Source organism: Carlito syrichta, unplaced genomic scaffold (assembly GCF_000164805.1).
Source record: "Carlito syrichta isolate Samal-C Ts95f unplaced genomic scaffold, Tarsius_syrichta-2.0.1 Scaffold309088, whole genome shotgun sequence".
In the NCBI taxonomy this organism is placed as follows: domain Eukaryota; kingdom Metazoa; phylum Chordata; class Mammalia; order Primates; family Tarsiidae; genus Carlito; species Carlito syrichta.
Genome location: NW_007253184.1, coordinates 231,513 through 247,955, shown reverse-complemented (window position 1 = coordinate 247,955; position 16,443 = coordinate 231,513). Strand labels below are relative to the sequence as shown.

Genomic DNA, 16,443 nt, shown 5'->3' with positions numbered 1-16,443 from the left:
TTTACTCACTATATGGACTCCGAGTTGAGTGTTGTATAACAAGTTTCATTCAATTTTCCCGATTCAAGTTATGAAGCCCACTTACATCAGAACTCCACAGTTCTCCAAAATGCAAAAAACAATACCAGAGTGGCTGCATTAGAAGACAGGAGTAAGGCAAACAATGTATCTACATTGTAAATAAGGTAGGTGTGCTTATCTAGATTTGACCCTGGGAATAGGCAACCCTCTTGGAAGAGGGAGCTGCTCCATTAGTAACATTATGCAAATTCCTTAAGGAAAATAAGCAGTCTTCTCCCTCAGATGTTACGAAAAAATATTTTTTTAAAAATCAACAGACTAGGCTTCCATTTATGGATTGTAAATGTCATCCAATTCAGGAAGTCTAAAAATCTTTTCTTTCATATGCGTTTTTGCTTATTTTTTTTACACTTTGATGATGACAGAACACCAGGTTTGAAGGGTACCAGCGTGCAGCGCCAGCAGGTAGAGAAATCCGGGAGAGCCACAAAAGCATAGAAAGTAAGGGTGATATCAGACGCCTTTCATTTCAAGTCTGATGAGCCTGCATTTAGGATTTTCCAGCTGGGCTGGTTTGCCAGGGCTTCGGAGAGACGGGGGAGCTTTTTATTCCTCCCCTTACATTCACACACGGTCGGACACACACCTGGGACGCGTTCAAACTCTACGCACACTAGGTGGCACATATGAATGTATATGTATATTTAAAAACAATACCTTGGCATCTGACAAAGACACGAAGGCAACGTATGTGCAGTGAGTCTGGCTCTGAGAAACGTGCACAGCCCCGCAAGAAGTGCCCGTGAAAATGAAACATTTCTGAGGATGAGGACAGACATGGCAAGCGGGAGGGGCGGGGGCCAACAGACAATACAGAGACCCGCAGCTCCCCACCGCCAGGGCGCCACCTGGCCCCGGCGCGCAACCCCTGCTTACTGTGGGCTCTTGGGGTAGAAGGGCAGGGTCACATGGCTGAGATCCTGGATGTCGAAAGCGGTGGGCTCGGCGGAGATCGCCTGCCGCTTGGTGCGCGGCTCGCCCTGCAAGGTGCTCGCGCTCTGCTTCTGCGCCTGCTGGGTCGCTGGTCGGATCACCGAGCGGTACTTGTCCAGCTCGTTCTGCAGCTTCTGGATCAGTTCGTCCTTCTGATCCAACTCCAGCTCCAGCTCGTCGATGAGAGCATCCCGCTGTCTGAGCTCCTCGATCTTCTCCTGGAGCGCGTACTGTAAATCCCGCAGGGTGCCCATGCTCCTCCGGGCTGCCGGGGGCTCCTTCCTGCCGCTGCTCCGCGTCTTGGGGCTTCCTCCCCTCTCCGATCAACTTTCCCCAAAGTCGCCGCTGCCTCCCGAGTGCAAGAGCTTCCTACTTGAGACCCAAGCCAGCCCTGGCTTCTGAGCATGCCCAGTCCGCCGGCTCCAGCCGCCGGAGTTTCAGTGTGCAGATTCCACTTCTGGGCTTACCGAGAGGCTGAGTGCGGGGATGAGCAGAGCAGCAGGTCCAACCCGGGATGGAACCTGGAACGCGGGGGGCGCCGCCGCGCGGGTGGGGGAAGAGCCGGAGGCGCAGGGGCCGGGAGTGGGAGGAGGGGACTGGGATCGGGGGCTCGGAGGCGGCGCTGGTCCGCCCGGGTCGCTCGCGCCAGGCGCGCGAGGAAGCTGCGGTGTGTGTGGGGAGCCTGATAACCCTCCCAGGCGCGCCGGGGGTGTGCGGGCAGAGCCGGGCGGGAGCACTACTTTGATGGTGGGGAGGTGGGAGAGAGAGGACCTGGAGCACGCCGGGCAAACTGGGGAGGCGTCAGTCGGCTCCAGAGCGTGCCAGACGGGAGAATGTTGGTCTACGATCCCGGCAACGTGCGAGGGCAGAGAGGACTCTGCATCCTAAAAGCTCTGAGTTCTGGAGGTGCTTTGACCGCCAGCCTCATCAAGAGAAGCTCCCTTGCGGTGTGACCAAGTGTCGCTTCTCCCAGGCCACCTTTCCCACGGGGAGCGCCTCACACAGGTGGCTAACGCTGGCAAAGAAACTTGCCTCTCAGGAGAGGAGAGCGAGTCTGTGCCCGAGAGAGATTTTTCCTTGCAGCCAGCTGCCTTTGGGGATGCGGGATGGGGGTGGGGAGTCTCCCGCTCGCCCCCCAAGCGTTGCTACTATTTGCTTGCTTCTGCCAGTTACTCTCCGTTCTGTCCCTGCCAAACTCAGATCAAGGAACTCCTTTTCAGGGCAAAGGCCAACAACAGATTTGGGATCCGTTACCAGTGGGCCCTGCCTGCTTCTTCCATTTGCTGAATTGGGCAGTGGAGAGGATAGGAGTTAAAAGTCATCTCGGAGCTCCAAAAAGTTCATCCTGAAAATGAACCATATCTTTAAAAATATTACTTTCCTGACAACCAAGCTGTTAAGAATGTAACTTTCCACTTGACTGGCCATCAAGAAATTTTGACACAAACTTTGTGTAAGAGGGCAAATCGTAAACGAGAGGGAGAAGCTGTGTGGTCTGTGTGGTAACATAGTAAATGGTACACTATACAGTAACCAGTCACCCCCCCCAACTCATACCCATCTCCATCCCTGCCCACTCAATGTTTCCTAAAATGATGACAACTAGGTGCTATCCTTCCTGTCCAAGAGTTTTTCTCCCATCATGGGAACCAATGTTTAGAATCTCCGAATACCCGACTAATACCAAAATTACTAATACTTACTAAAATCTGAACCAACTCATCCAGTTTTATGGCATCTTTAATAGCAGCCTTTTAATGACTATTCTTGTGCACTCAAAATCATAATTCTCGATGCTCCATTTGGCCAATCTTGAACAGTAAAACAAAGTCGATAGAAAAACATTAAAATTGAATTGCAATATAGAACTATTCACCAAAATCTAAACTTAACTAAGGACACATATTAGCACTAAAAAACTTCCTCCTTTTGCTTTTGAATACACAAGTTTTTGCATTTAATTAGAAAGAAAAAAGGAAATAACACTAACAATCTTTTTATGTAAAGTGTACTTGTTTGTAATTAGAGGCATAAATGACAAAGGCTATGTAATCCTAACATTCATACAGATTATGAGCCAATTCTCTTAGTGCAGATGACCTAAGACCCTTTATTTTTATGATTTTCAACATGTACATTTTCAGAAGTGCATTTATTTCAGAATGTTATATATAAAGGGGATAATTCCCAAAACATCTTCATCTGCAATGAACAAACATAAATAACTTACAAATACTGTCAACAGTAAGTAATAGTTCTGAATTACTGTTGTTTTAATTAAAAGCAAGCCAAACAAAAGTACTGTGACTTTGTATAACTGACTGTATTCTAAAAGCTTTCATGACAATTTTCTTATTCAAAACAAAAGGTCAAATTCTTGTTTAACCTGTGGGAATTCTTTATTTCCGTGGGAAAATATTTAATACTGAATGACTTTTTCCAATCGATCTATTATTGGGGTTGTGAGGCCAAGAGTTTGTGTCTAAAATACATTAGAAACAATATTAGGGGACATGATTAGACAACTGCTACGCTGGGTTTTGTTTTTTGAGTTCCTCTAAGGCTTAATGTCTTTGAGCAGCACAAAGTACAGAAGATTCTTGCTCATTTGTAGAAAGCCAGTCTACATGTACAAGGGAAAATAAAAACTAACGTATCCCCCCAAAAATAAAAAATTGCACTCTAATAAAAAAACTCAGAAATGTTGAACAAAAGTGAGGATTTGTTTTGCACACTGAGCTGTGTAAGTACTGTTCACTATTTAAGCTAGCATATCTAAATGCAACTATAGGATATATACACATTACATTTTTACTTTAAATGGAAGTTTCATGATACAGAATATGTTCCAGGATGGATCTGATACTGAGAGTCAGGAATCTGTTGAAACAAGTACAAAGAAAGTAAACAACTGAAAAGATATGACTACTATAACTGAATTTAAAAGAGGTTCAAGGTATAGAATATTATGAAAAAATTATTTGAATTATGAAAAAATAATCTGATTTTCCCTTAAATGCTTTATAATTAGATATATACCAAATTCTATGCTTTTCCATCTCATTTTTGAGGTCAGAATTAAATATTTTAACTAAGTTTTTCAATGATGTATTTGATGCTGGAAATACACTTCATGTGAAAAATCTAGGTCCTGCAATTACATTTCAACAGACAAATTATCTTTACTATATGTCCCATAGTAAACGTAGTTGGCTAAATTACAAGGGTCAAAGATCAGGCACAAGTCTGTTTCTGCTAATTAGGAAGCGTCTACCACAAATTCCATCTGGAATGGAGTAGGGGGTAATGGCATGAACTGAGCTCTCCCCCAACTGCCTATCTGGGATGAGGCCTCGATGATAGAGGCTAACACTCAGAACAATGCAATTTTGAAGGAACTGAGTTCATACTCTAGAGTTCCATAGTCAACTCACAACCTGCCTTCAGTAGTCTCCCTTTGTTATAGTTTTAATAGAAACAAAGTTTACTGGTAGCCAGAGCAAACTGTGGCATGTTGAACTTTTATATGTTCTGTTTTGCATCCAGCCTTCATGACTGAGAATAAATATCACCATGCCTTCCTTAATGAAATCTCAGAATCATTGAATAAAGTATACAATAAACTAGCTTTATTAAAATATTTTTTAAATGTCTGTTGAATTTATCATCTTTCACTAAAAGCAGAATTAGCCCCAAAAGAACCATAATTTATCATCCAATTGTCCATTCCACAGAAACTATATTTCCTGGAAGAGTCCTAAGCTTAAAATTTTCTTCTGCCATTTCATGTGTAATTCTTGAACAGGAAAATCAAACAAATCAACAAACAAAAATAATACTGAGCTCTTAGATAGTGAAAGCCACACTTGCAGATGATTGCTAAAAGTAGCAATTTTATTCCTGGGACTCCAGATAGGGAGCCTACTATTACTGGCTACTATTATTTTAAGCCCAGTGAATGTAAATATGGCTTGCTCCAAGTTGCTTACATTGCTAGTCATAATAAAGATCACAATAAAAATAACTAACTTCCTTGAACTCTTGAAACAGGCACTGTTCATACAACCCTATAAGTTGAATATTATGAATATTTCTGTTTATACCTGAGAAAATGGAGGCACAGAATCACTCAGCTAATGAATGGAAAAGTCTGAATTCAAATCCAGAGCATTTCACATAGAGCTCAAGCTTGCACCGGTCATTGCTTTTGCAGGACTTCCGAGTACTACTGTTGACTTGTTCAGGATCCAGAGAGATAAGAGTGTCCTTAACATCAACTTGCTTGACTATTGGACTGGGAAGGTAGACAGAGGGGAAATTTGAAAAATCCTGAAAGAGCAGGAGCAAGATTTTTTTTTTAAAGTTCCTTTTCCCCAAACTGTCTTTACTCCAATACTGTTTCATGCTAGTAAACAACTTAGATCTGTTTGCCTGAGAGTGTCCTGATTTTAATGCTAAGATTGCTTGGGACTGTCCTGGTTTTAAAATAAAAAGCTCTAAGTACCTCTCAGTCCCAAGTAAACTAAGACAGTTGGTCACTGTATTTAATTCAAGATTGCTGAGGCTCTCTAGATTATAAATATTTTCAAATTTTGCTTTCAAATTTACTGATGGAAAAGTAAAACCAAAGCAATAATAATACCTATTATTTTAGCCACATTGCAAACCCAATTACATATTCGTTGGTGTGAATATGTTTTAGGAAAGCAATCATCCTATATCAATGTATAATAATACACCACAGAAATTGTCTTTGGACTGTAAAGGGGATGAGTCAGAGAATAGAATTTTAATTATGCTTTGATAAATTAGACAAGGATTCAAGGCTTTCTTTTGGTTTCATTGTTTTTATAGAAACTGGAACTTAGATTGGTTTCCTATGGATTAAGCCCAATAATTCCAGCCCTTGCTATTTGATTAACCTCTATAGAAATAGTCTTATGATTGTGTTAGGTGGGTATATTTGGCCATAAGGAAGGTATATTTAAATTGATATAAGTACACATTCTAATAGTTGGGCTGCTTTGAAGTTATACTATTTGAAATGATTATTTTTGCATGGAAAAGAAAAAAATAAACCATTAATGATGAAAAACTTACTGCAGAGACTTGGAAAGTAATAGTGCACTGTACCATAATTGCTAATGTGCTTAGCATTTAATTCTGAATTAGTGTCATGCTTAATATTAGTTGAAATGAATTCTTATATTCCACTGCTTAAAATAATGGTAAGTTATTATTGCATCTCAGCCTAAATGTGTGCTCACAAAAAATCCCTGCACTATCAAACAAAATAAGCATTTCTTTGTACTCTTTAGTAAGCTGCCCATTTCCGATGACCAAAAGAACTGAAAGATTTTTAAGAAGAAAAATATTAGGTTTACTGTATTTTTCCAATAAATGTTAAATTTTTAAATGCATAAAATAAGATTTAAGATGCTTTATTTATAAAAACACCATTTTTGCTGCAATTTAAGCCCAGTGAATATGTACATAGCATGAAACATCAATAATCTCCCCCCATACAATAAATAAATAACAATTTCTCACTTCCACTTCAGTTATTTTTCTGGCATACTAAATGCACATCATTTAGTAAGTTAATGGATTAGTATTTTTCACAAAATATTCAAAAACATTTGCAAAATAATTTTGCTCTGAAAACAGATTTGATGTCATGGTGCTTAAAGAAGAGCTCTGTAGTCAATGATTTTGTTGTTGTTGATGATGTTGTGTTTACTTTAAAAGCATTTAAAAGCTGATATAATTTATCTATTCTCTTCCTATATGTTTTGTAGCCAAAATTTAAAGTCAAGAAAACTTAAATTTTGCTAGCAAGCTCATTAAAATAGTAAGGTGGGAAAATACTGAAAATGTATGAAAGACAATAAAATAGAAGTTTGGGTGAAATGAATTTTTATCAGTAAGCAAAATAACTAAGTTGAGCAACAAAAAGATTCCAATTTTTTTTTAATATTGTGAGAATTTCAGGGATTGGGGAGAAGGGAATTTGCAGGCAAAGAAGACTTAGTAGGGAAATATATAGAAATCTTCACTCATAACTTAATGGGCAAGTAAACATTCCCTAACTTCAGATTAAGAAAACTCTCAATATTATGACCTTTATACAATCATCATAAGATGAAGATCTAGAAACACACCTTTTCAGTGACAGGCAAATGAAGCAGGAAGCTGGCAAAACAAATGGATATCATCTCAGGGCAAGATATGGTGCCCAATATTTATGAAAGAATTGCTCTTGAAACAAGGATGGAATTCCCTGGCTTGGCCCATGAGACAATTATATTTGTGTAACCAATTATAAAATTATCAATCACCTTGCCTAATATACATTTTTAGAAGAGATTCAATAATTCCTTCTTGGTCTTGAGTGGATTTTTAAAAATTCATTTTTCAGCTCGGTGATTCAAGCCTGTAATCCCAGCATTTTGGGAGGCTGAGGTGAGAGGATTGCCTGAGCCTGAGGGTTCAAGGCCAGCCTGGGCAATATGGTAAGACCTTGTCTCTACAATAAATCAAAAAATTATCCTAGCATGGTAGGCTTTGCCTGTAGTCCCGGCTACTTGGAAGGCTGAGGTGAAAGGATAGCCATAACCCAGCAGGTCAATGCTGGGGTGGCCGTGAGTGTGTCCTTGCACGCCAGCTGGGCGACAGAGTGAAACTCCAACTCAAAAAAAAAAAATCATTTTTCAAAGCACAGTTATTTAATCTGGTAGGTAAAGAATACTTTAAATACTAGTGGTTCAGATTTAGACTTAAAAGACAAATGTGCAAACACCTATATAACAAAATTACCAGAAACAGAAATATTTAAAATATCATTATAGTTTCAGTGCCCCACATAATAGGACTTTTACACTTTTTTTGGTTTTAGTGCAGATTACTTGGTGTCTGTCTTGAGTCATTCCATTATATAAGAATTTTTTTACTCAAAGAATTAATTTAGGGAATTATTATGGAAATTTTAAGTTTTCCATAGAATATAATACAGACAAAATTCTAGCCACTTATCTTCCTTAGAAAAGCATCTATGGGACAACCCCTTTGGGTTCCCTCCCACTGTGGGAGCTTTTCTGTCCTCTTAATAAATCTTGATTTCTCACTTTAAAGACAAAGAAAGCATCTATGTTGATTACCAATTTTAAGAGGAAAAAATTACATAAAAATCTTCAAAATGTTTATTTGTAGAATGTTAAAAATAATCACTGGTGTTAGGAACATAGAGAATTTAGTGAAATTTGCATATTTGTATTTTCCAGTTCCCCTTGTCAGATTCTCCATCAGTACACAGCAAGCAACATTCTCTCAGCACTCACAGAACTGAAACTTACTTAATGTGATAGTATTTCCACATTCACTGTATTATTTAATTTAACCACTTCATGTCACTTTCAAAGGGCATTCACAAACAACAAATATATACATTACATACACACAAATACAAAAAAAATTAAAGGCGTGATGGTAACATTTGCCAAGATTTGACACACCACCCTAACCCAACTCCTTAAAAAAAAAAAAAGTTGTATGCTATGGTTTAAATGTCTCTCCCAAAGTTTATGTATTGGAAACTTAATCCCCAATGCAATAGTATTGAGAGGTGGGACCTTTAAGAGCTAATAAGGTTAGGTCATGAAGACTCTGCCCTCATGAATGGATTAATGATATTATTGTGGAGGTGAGTCAGTTATCTCAAGAGTGGGTTCCTGATAAAAGAATAAGTTTGAACCTATTCTCTCTCTTTCTTACACATAAGCTCTCCTGTCCTTCTGCCATGGGATAACACAGCAAAAAGGTCCTTACTAGATGTGGGCTCCTTAACCTTGGAGTTCCTAACCTCGAAAACTGTAAGAAATAAATCTCTATTCATGATAAATTGTTGAGTCTCAGGTATTCTATTATAGTAGCACAAAACCGACTAGAACAGTGACCTTATTCTTTACTCATGATGAACATCACAGAATCTTGAGCTGGACTGAACCATTGGGATTATTTAATTCAACATCCTAATTTCAAATTTAAGGAACGCTAAAAATCAAAGAAATTGAATAATTCACCCAAGGCAAAGGCAAGTTTAGAACACAAGTCTCCCAGTTTTCAGTATAGTGCTCTTAAAGTTATATTATTATTCTGCTTGTTATGTGTATCATTATTATACATAGAAGTCTGATTTGGTTCACATGAAAATATTACCTCATATCTCAGTAAATAATACTTGTTAAAGCCAATTGCAGGCCTCTTTAATTTGCTACAGAGAACAAAATTCATTGATTTCCCCGGTGTCTGTTATTTCCATCTTTATGGCTGTTAAGTGGGAGAGGGGGGTGGAGTTCAGAAATTACCTATTGGGTACAATGTACACTATTTGGGCTATTTGGGGAGTGGGCCACCTGAGACCAAATCCCCACCACTATAATATGGCCATATAACAAATATGGATGTGTATGTCCTGAATCTAAAATCAAAATGAAGAAAATTTAAAATTTTTTTAATAAAAAAATTGTTTTAAAGTACTTGAAATGCTAAATTAGTTCTATTATGCCTCTTGTTGTACTTGAACCATGTGGAACTTTTCTTGCTAATATGAGGATCCACATAAAGTTAATGGCAGTGTGTGTGTGTGTGTGTGTGTGTGTGTGTGTGTGTGTGTGTGTGTGTGTATGCGCTGGCATTAGCCCCATAGGCATGCATATATCATAGGTGTGATATATAATCCAAATCCTATTGACCAACCCTCATTAATGTAAAAGTAAGGAGGCACACCGGGTGGATGCATCCCAAATCTTTTGCTTTCAACTTCTTTGCCAAGGATCTAAGTGTAGAAATAGGGTAAACTATCTTGCTTACTTTTTCTCTCTCTTCAGACACAGCTCAAGTTTCCCCACATTATAGGATTTTGAAAGTCCTTGAAATATGAAAAGCAATCATTACCAAGAAAAAGAAAGTCTATCTCTAACTCATAGAAATTAAAAGGTAGTATCCTAAACTTCACATAAAACTCTCAGAATTCAGTTGTTTGATTCCTTGAAATCATGATTGGTCTTTAAGCACTTGAAATGTTTAAAGTGTAGTAACTTTAAAATGCCAAAAGGTAACTTTATTCATTTAATATTTTTTAATGGGATACTACACAAAGTTTTTACCCCAAGAAGAAATGTAAAAATACATTTCAAAATGCATTGAAAAACTACATAAAATTTTTTATTACATAAATATTTTCTTTAAAATATCTTTTATTTTGCGATTCTAAGTATATATACACATTGTGTATATATATTCATTGAATTACTAATATGACTACAAATATGACTACAAAGCATATTATTAATATAATACCCAAATTTTTATCTAACTGTAAGGCATTTCATAATAAAGAAAAGAAAAATAACCAAAAAACATACATGGTAACAGCTGTTGCAATTGCTAAACCCAGTGGTCAAAGTAAAGCTCTTCTCACAACCCAATGACTCTAACACAGAACTTTCAACCATCAAAATAATACTACAGTTCCTCCAAGTGTGAAATAAAGAAGATTAGTTCCTTAAAATGGTGATAAGTGTAAAGAAGAAGGGTGCCATGGTCAACCACATTTGGGAGGCACTGAGAAAAATTCAAAAGAATAGATTTCTTTCTGTGTTATTATCACTAATTTTAATTTTTCAATATATATTATGGATTTCCAAAATAAATATACAGTAAATACATACAATATCTGTTTGCATTGCATAAATAAATGGTAAACATATAGAGTTTATTTAAATGAGAACTTCCTTCTTCTAATACTTTAAGTGTTGAACTCAAGCATTCATGACATTTAATAGTTTAAAGATAAATTAGACAATTTAATAGGAAAGAACAAGGATCATTCCCATTGGTGAAATTCCTTCCTGGTATCTACATACACAGTAATATCTGGGACAAAAACACATAGTCCTAGTTTCACCAACAGCACTGCTAACCACCAGCATCTCCCCTTTAAAACCACAATTTTCCCAGCCTGTGACCACAGCCAATGACATGACAGAAAATTGTGAACATATGACAAATTTCATACCTACGGGAAGAACTTGCATTGAAATTTAACCCATAACTGCATTTCCTCTTTTTAAAATTAGGATGGATCACAGTATTGTTGCTTAGGTAAGGAAAATGTTCAGAGGAAAATTAGAACAGGGCTGAAATAAGTAGAGCAACTGATGAATAATTAATTACCTAAGTGTTCTACTGATCTTTTAGTTCTTTAAATCTCCAAGCATCAAACAATTTTATGTTAACATTTGGGATTTTTCCCTATGGTGATTCTCTTTCTGCCTAGGCAGGCTGTCTCCTAACCCCTTATACTACCTTCAAATCCCAACCCTTCCACTGCCTCATCACCACCTCCCATCTTTTGACACATTAATTCAATAAAAACATTCTTCAGTTCTCCTCTAAATATCCTCTGATAATTCTTCTGAATCATCCCGTGATATTTTTCCTTATAATGGCACTGATCATTATGCATAATTATATATTATTTGCATGTATATTCATTAAATAGCTCTCTCTCCCATTTTACTGTAAACTAAAAAAGCAAAGAATTATGTCTATTTTGTCACCAACACCTAGCACCAGTAGGCTCTAATTATTTGTTAGTTGCATTGAACAAACAAAGGTGGGACTAAATGAAGTCAACAGATATTTATTTAGTATCCAAAATATAACTCTTTGGTGGAGAAGGGAGAGAAAGGGGCAATTTTTCTGTCTGTTGATGGTGTTGCATAATATGTACTAAATCAAATATATCAGAAGCTTAGGTTAAGCCTTTCTGTTATGTAATAAATCAAATATATCAACGCTTAGTTTAAAAATGTGTTTTCTTCTAAAGAAAAAAAAAAGACGTCACTCATTGAACAACGTATTTGCCTGCTTAAGATCCATGATAACCATGTTTTCTTCCTATCATTTTCAAAGTTTTCTAGAAAATAATGTTTTTAGATATCTAACCACTTTTTCCAAATTTCACCTAGACAATCAACACTCTTAGTGCAATTTTAAATCTCTATAATCTCAGCCTTTTCTTATTTTTAGACTTATAGCATATTGTCTTCAAGGTCCAGTGCCTTTTTATATAACATTGGCAATGTCTACAGCATCAGTAATTCTGCAATTTCTTTCTTTTTGTTTCTTCCACAGTTTTAGCTATACCTTCAAAAGGCTTACTGCTTTATTTGGAATTGGCATCTGTTGCTAGTTATTTTACTAGTTTTTACTAGATCTCTATCTTTTAGAAAACTATTTATACCATTTGATATCATTTTGAAAGCAGATGTTTCCAGTTAAGGTACTTAATAAGATACTTCAGTGATTAATACCAATGCTTATATTCCATCTGGTCACTTTATTTACCATGGCTTTGAAAATTAAGATTGAAACAAAGCTCAAGAAGCAAATGTATACACAAGAAGCAAATTTACCTCCAAAAGTACTTCCAATTCACTAACTTAAACAGATACACTTATCTTCCTTCTCCTCTCTGTTTTTTCCCCTCTTTTTCTATAGAATGTCAGAATAGATCCTTAGACTCTTCAGATAAAACTATAAGTATAATGCCACAATCAAGTGAAAACTAAAGTGCCAACTTTTAGGAGTTAGCGATAATTATAAAGTTACAATGATATGTTAAATAGCTGTTCAATTACATCAAGAGACAGGACTATATATTTTAGTGATGCAAAAAAGGAAATATTCCATATTTCTCAGGTAGATATTGTCTTTCATTTAAAAAAGTCAGCAAGAAGGTATGCTGAGTTCTTCAAATATATTGCATTTGAATATAGGTCTTGATAAATGCAATTTTTGTCAAACTTTAAAAAATATAAGCCCAAAACTTTCCTATGAAAAAATAAAAGAAACATTTATCTCTAAAACTGAGTCAAGCATGAAGACAAAACTCCAAAGCTTTGCACACATATACCCCATAAATCTCCATAAATGAAGCTTTAAACTGCAATCTTATAATACTGATTCGGGGTCTAAATAGAAATCTGAGTTTCTGATTTGCAACTGTAAGGAACTTCTGGGTTTTCAGCAAAACCTGAGCATTAATAACCATTTGAATGTAAGATCACTTTTGGCATTGCATCATTTATCTCTTGTGGTTCTTAATTATATTTTTCCCTGTTAAGAAATGGGAGTCTCCTGATGCAGTTATCAATAAACATAATCCTTCTGAAAGCAGCATTTCCCAAGAGGAAAAACAAAGATGATTAATAGTAATTAAAAGCTCTATAAAAGAAAATGTCGTGTTGAGAGATATATATATATTTCTATATGTAGAAAATATATTCTTTATTTTACTCAGTCAAAAATAATATTTTGGGGAAAATAATTCCAAATTTGTCATCTTTTAAAAACTACAAGGCTAAACAAAACATTACATGATAATTCTTTACATGACTCATTTTATTTTAAATACACTTGTATAAATAGTGTACTGCTTCAACAAACAGTACATTCTTCAAATTTTTCTCTCAGCCATTAAATACTAATTTCTAATGACTGAAATACAGAACTAAAAGTACAATTGCACCCTCTACTGTCCAAATTTTCTACTCCATATTGAGCAAAGTGCTATGTTTGTTTAACACATGCACAAGTAAATCATATTGCTTTCCTTTTGACATTAATTGGCATAACCCCTGAAAATTAAACTCATTGTAAAATTTAGTTATCCAAATAGAAAGCTGTCGTTTGTATAGTTACTTGTACTAAACTAATTCAGAAAATGGCTCTTAGTAAGGTATAGTCGTGTGTCACGTTATGACTTGTCTATCCACAAGGGACCACATATACTGCAGTGGTCCTATAAAATTATAATGAAGCTGCTCTACAAATGTGTACCATTTTTTATCTTCTATATTGCATTTTCACTGTACCTTTTCTATGTTTAGGTATGTTGACATATACAAATATTTACCATTGTTCTACAATTGCCTACAGTAATCAGAATGGTACCATGGTGTACAGGTTTGTAGCTTGGGAGTAATAGGCTATATCATTTAGGTTGAATTGTGAAAATACATTCTTGGATGTTTGCACAAAGAAACCACCTAGTGACACATTTCTAAGTACATGTCCTTGTTGTTAAGCAACACAACTATACTTGAATGAAGTGTTCATTAAATTAAGCCATCCTAGAAAAAAGTTGGCATTTTTAAAATAATGTATAAAGTTTACCATGTTTTTCTTTCAAGTCAGAAATCAGAAAAACATTAATGTTTCTCTAAAACTGCACTTCAAAGTTGTAATAAGTTCACTTTTAGTTCCTCTGTGTCAAAATTTTAAATACCATTATAAGCCAAAATTAATAGCTTATTTATAATTTTCCACTAAACCTGTCTTTGTCATTTTAATTAGAGACAGTTTTGAATTCAAAATAAAGCATTACTCACAGATTTTCTTATCAATTTATTATTCTGATGATGAAGAATTAGCTTGTAGCCAATCAACTCTGTCACCAAGCGTTACTAGAAAAGTTGAACCAGTCCTCCTCTAAAAAAAATTAAGGTATTAGAAAATTCCCAAGCAGCAAGGAATTGAGGGACCAGCATCCAGAGAAAAGGGAAGTCCAAAGAGGTGAGTTCAACATTCAATGTTTTTCTGAGACCTTTATCAATTACAAAATACCTTAAGAAAATGAGGAATTGGGCATAAATTAGAATCTGAGAGGATAAGTAGTTGAGCAAAGCTCCTAAAAGTCTCAAAGGACTGAAGGGACAAAAATTGGAATTCAGGCCCAATTACCTGAAAGCAATGAAGGCTAAATTTTAACTGCTGATAATTGCTAATTTGAGTGCTAATAACCCTGCACTTAAGATTGAACCCTGCTTTATGTCTGCTCGATTTATAACTGGATTAAGGTGATCTGAAACATGTCTTCCTCTCTGTCAGAAACAAAAGTAAATACTTCTTGAAGAAAGATCACATCATACAGAGCCTAAAAATATCTCTACAATTTTCCATGCACAATGTTAGGGTTCAATAAAAAAAACTATTAGATATATCAAGACAACATCCCATAACCTAAAAGTAAGAAGAAACTGGAAGCATACAACAGAAGGAAACCCCTGGGAGCCCCTGATATTGGACTTTTCAGACATGAACATTAAAATAATTGTAACAAATATGTTTCATAAATATGATGAAAATATTGGTAATTTCTGCAGAAAACTGAAAATTATGAAATAAACTTAATTTTAAATTTTAGAAATGAAAAAAAGCCATAGCTGAAATTTAGTAACTGTTGTGAAGTTTAATAAGAGAAGATGAAATCAGTAAACTAGAAGATAAGACTAAAGAAAATAACTACATTAAATAAAGAAAAACAACCAAAACTATTAAAGAAAGAATATAAGATGTAAGTCATGTGAAATGGTCTAACACAGACACATATGTATATAATTATAAGTCCCAAATGAATAGAAAAGAAAGAATAGGGCAAAAGCAATGCTTAAAGAAATAACCCCATGAATTTTTGAAAACTGATGAAAAATATCCAACCAAAAATGTCAAGAGGCATTGTAAGCCACCAACAGCAAATACAAAACACACAGAAACACGCCTAGGTATATTACAGCAAAACTTCTTACAATCAAAAATAGAGAGAAACCCTTTAATAGCAGATGGACAAAAATACTTATCACCTTCAAACAACAACAAGATAAATGACTTTTTCATAGAAATTGTGAACGCCCCCACTTGTCTATCTTATCTCTCATGGCAAGGAAAAAAGAAAAAAAAAAAAAAGAAATTGTGGAAGCCATAAGATAACAGAATAGCAGCCTCAACGGTATGAAATAAAATAATCTGCCAACCAAAAATTATATGCTTGACAAAAATATGCTTTGAAAATAGGGGCAAGCCGGGCTCAGTGGCTCAGCCTGTAATCCCGCGTCTTTGGGAGGCTGAGGTGAGTGGATTGCCTGAGCCTGCGGGTTCGAGACCCACCTGGGCAACTTGGCGAGACCTCATTTCTACAATAAATCAAAAATTAGCCGAGCATGGTAGAGCGCACCTGTAGTTCCAGCTACTTGGAAAGCTGAGGCAGAAGGATCGCCGGAGCCCAGCAGGTCGAGGCTGCAGTGGCCGGGAGCGGCCACTGCACTCCAGTCTGGGAGACAGAGTGAGACTCCAGCTCAAAAAAAAAAAAAGAAAAGAAGGGCAAATAAAAGCATAAATTAGAAAATTTGTCACCAAAAGATTACACTAAAGGAGACACTAAAAAATGTTCTTTAGACAGAAATAAAATGAGCACATATAAAAGCACAAAGATTTAAGGAAAATATAAGTATCATATAAAGGATAAATAAGGGCAAATGTATATGAATTATTACTGTATAAAACAATTATGACATATAAAAAATAATA

At 36.1% G+C, this 16,443-nt stretch overlaps 1 protein-coding gene across 1 annotated transcript in view; it reads right to left on the bottom strand.

The window, feature by feature from the left end:
* LOC103269106 (cGMP-dependent protein kinase 1-like) overlaps positions 1 to 1,723 on the bottom strand; it is a gene marked incomplete at its 3' end in the record, with an annotated part of 1,006,822 nt that extends 1,005,099 nt beyond the window's left edge. Inside the window, exon 1 of the mRNA XM_008066679.2 lies at positions 958 to 1,723. Coding sequence (XP_008064870.1) covers positions 958 to 1,268 — 311 coding nt within the window. The remainder of the gene's footprint in view (positions 1 to 957) is intronic.
* Between the last annotated feature and the right edge of the window lie 14,720 nt (positions 1,724 to 16,443).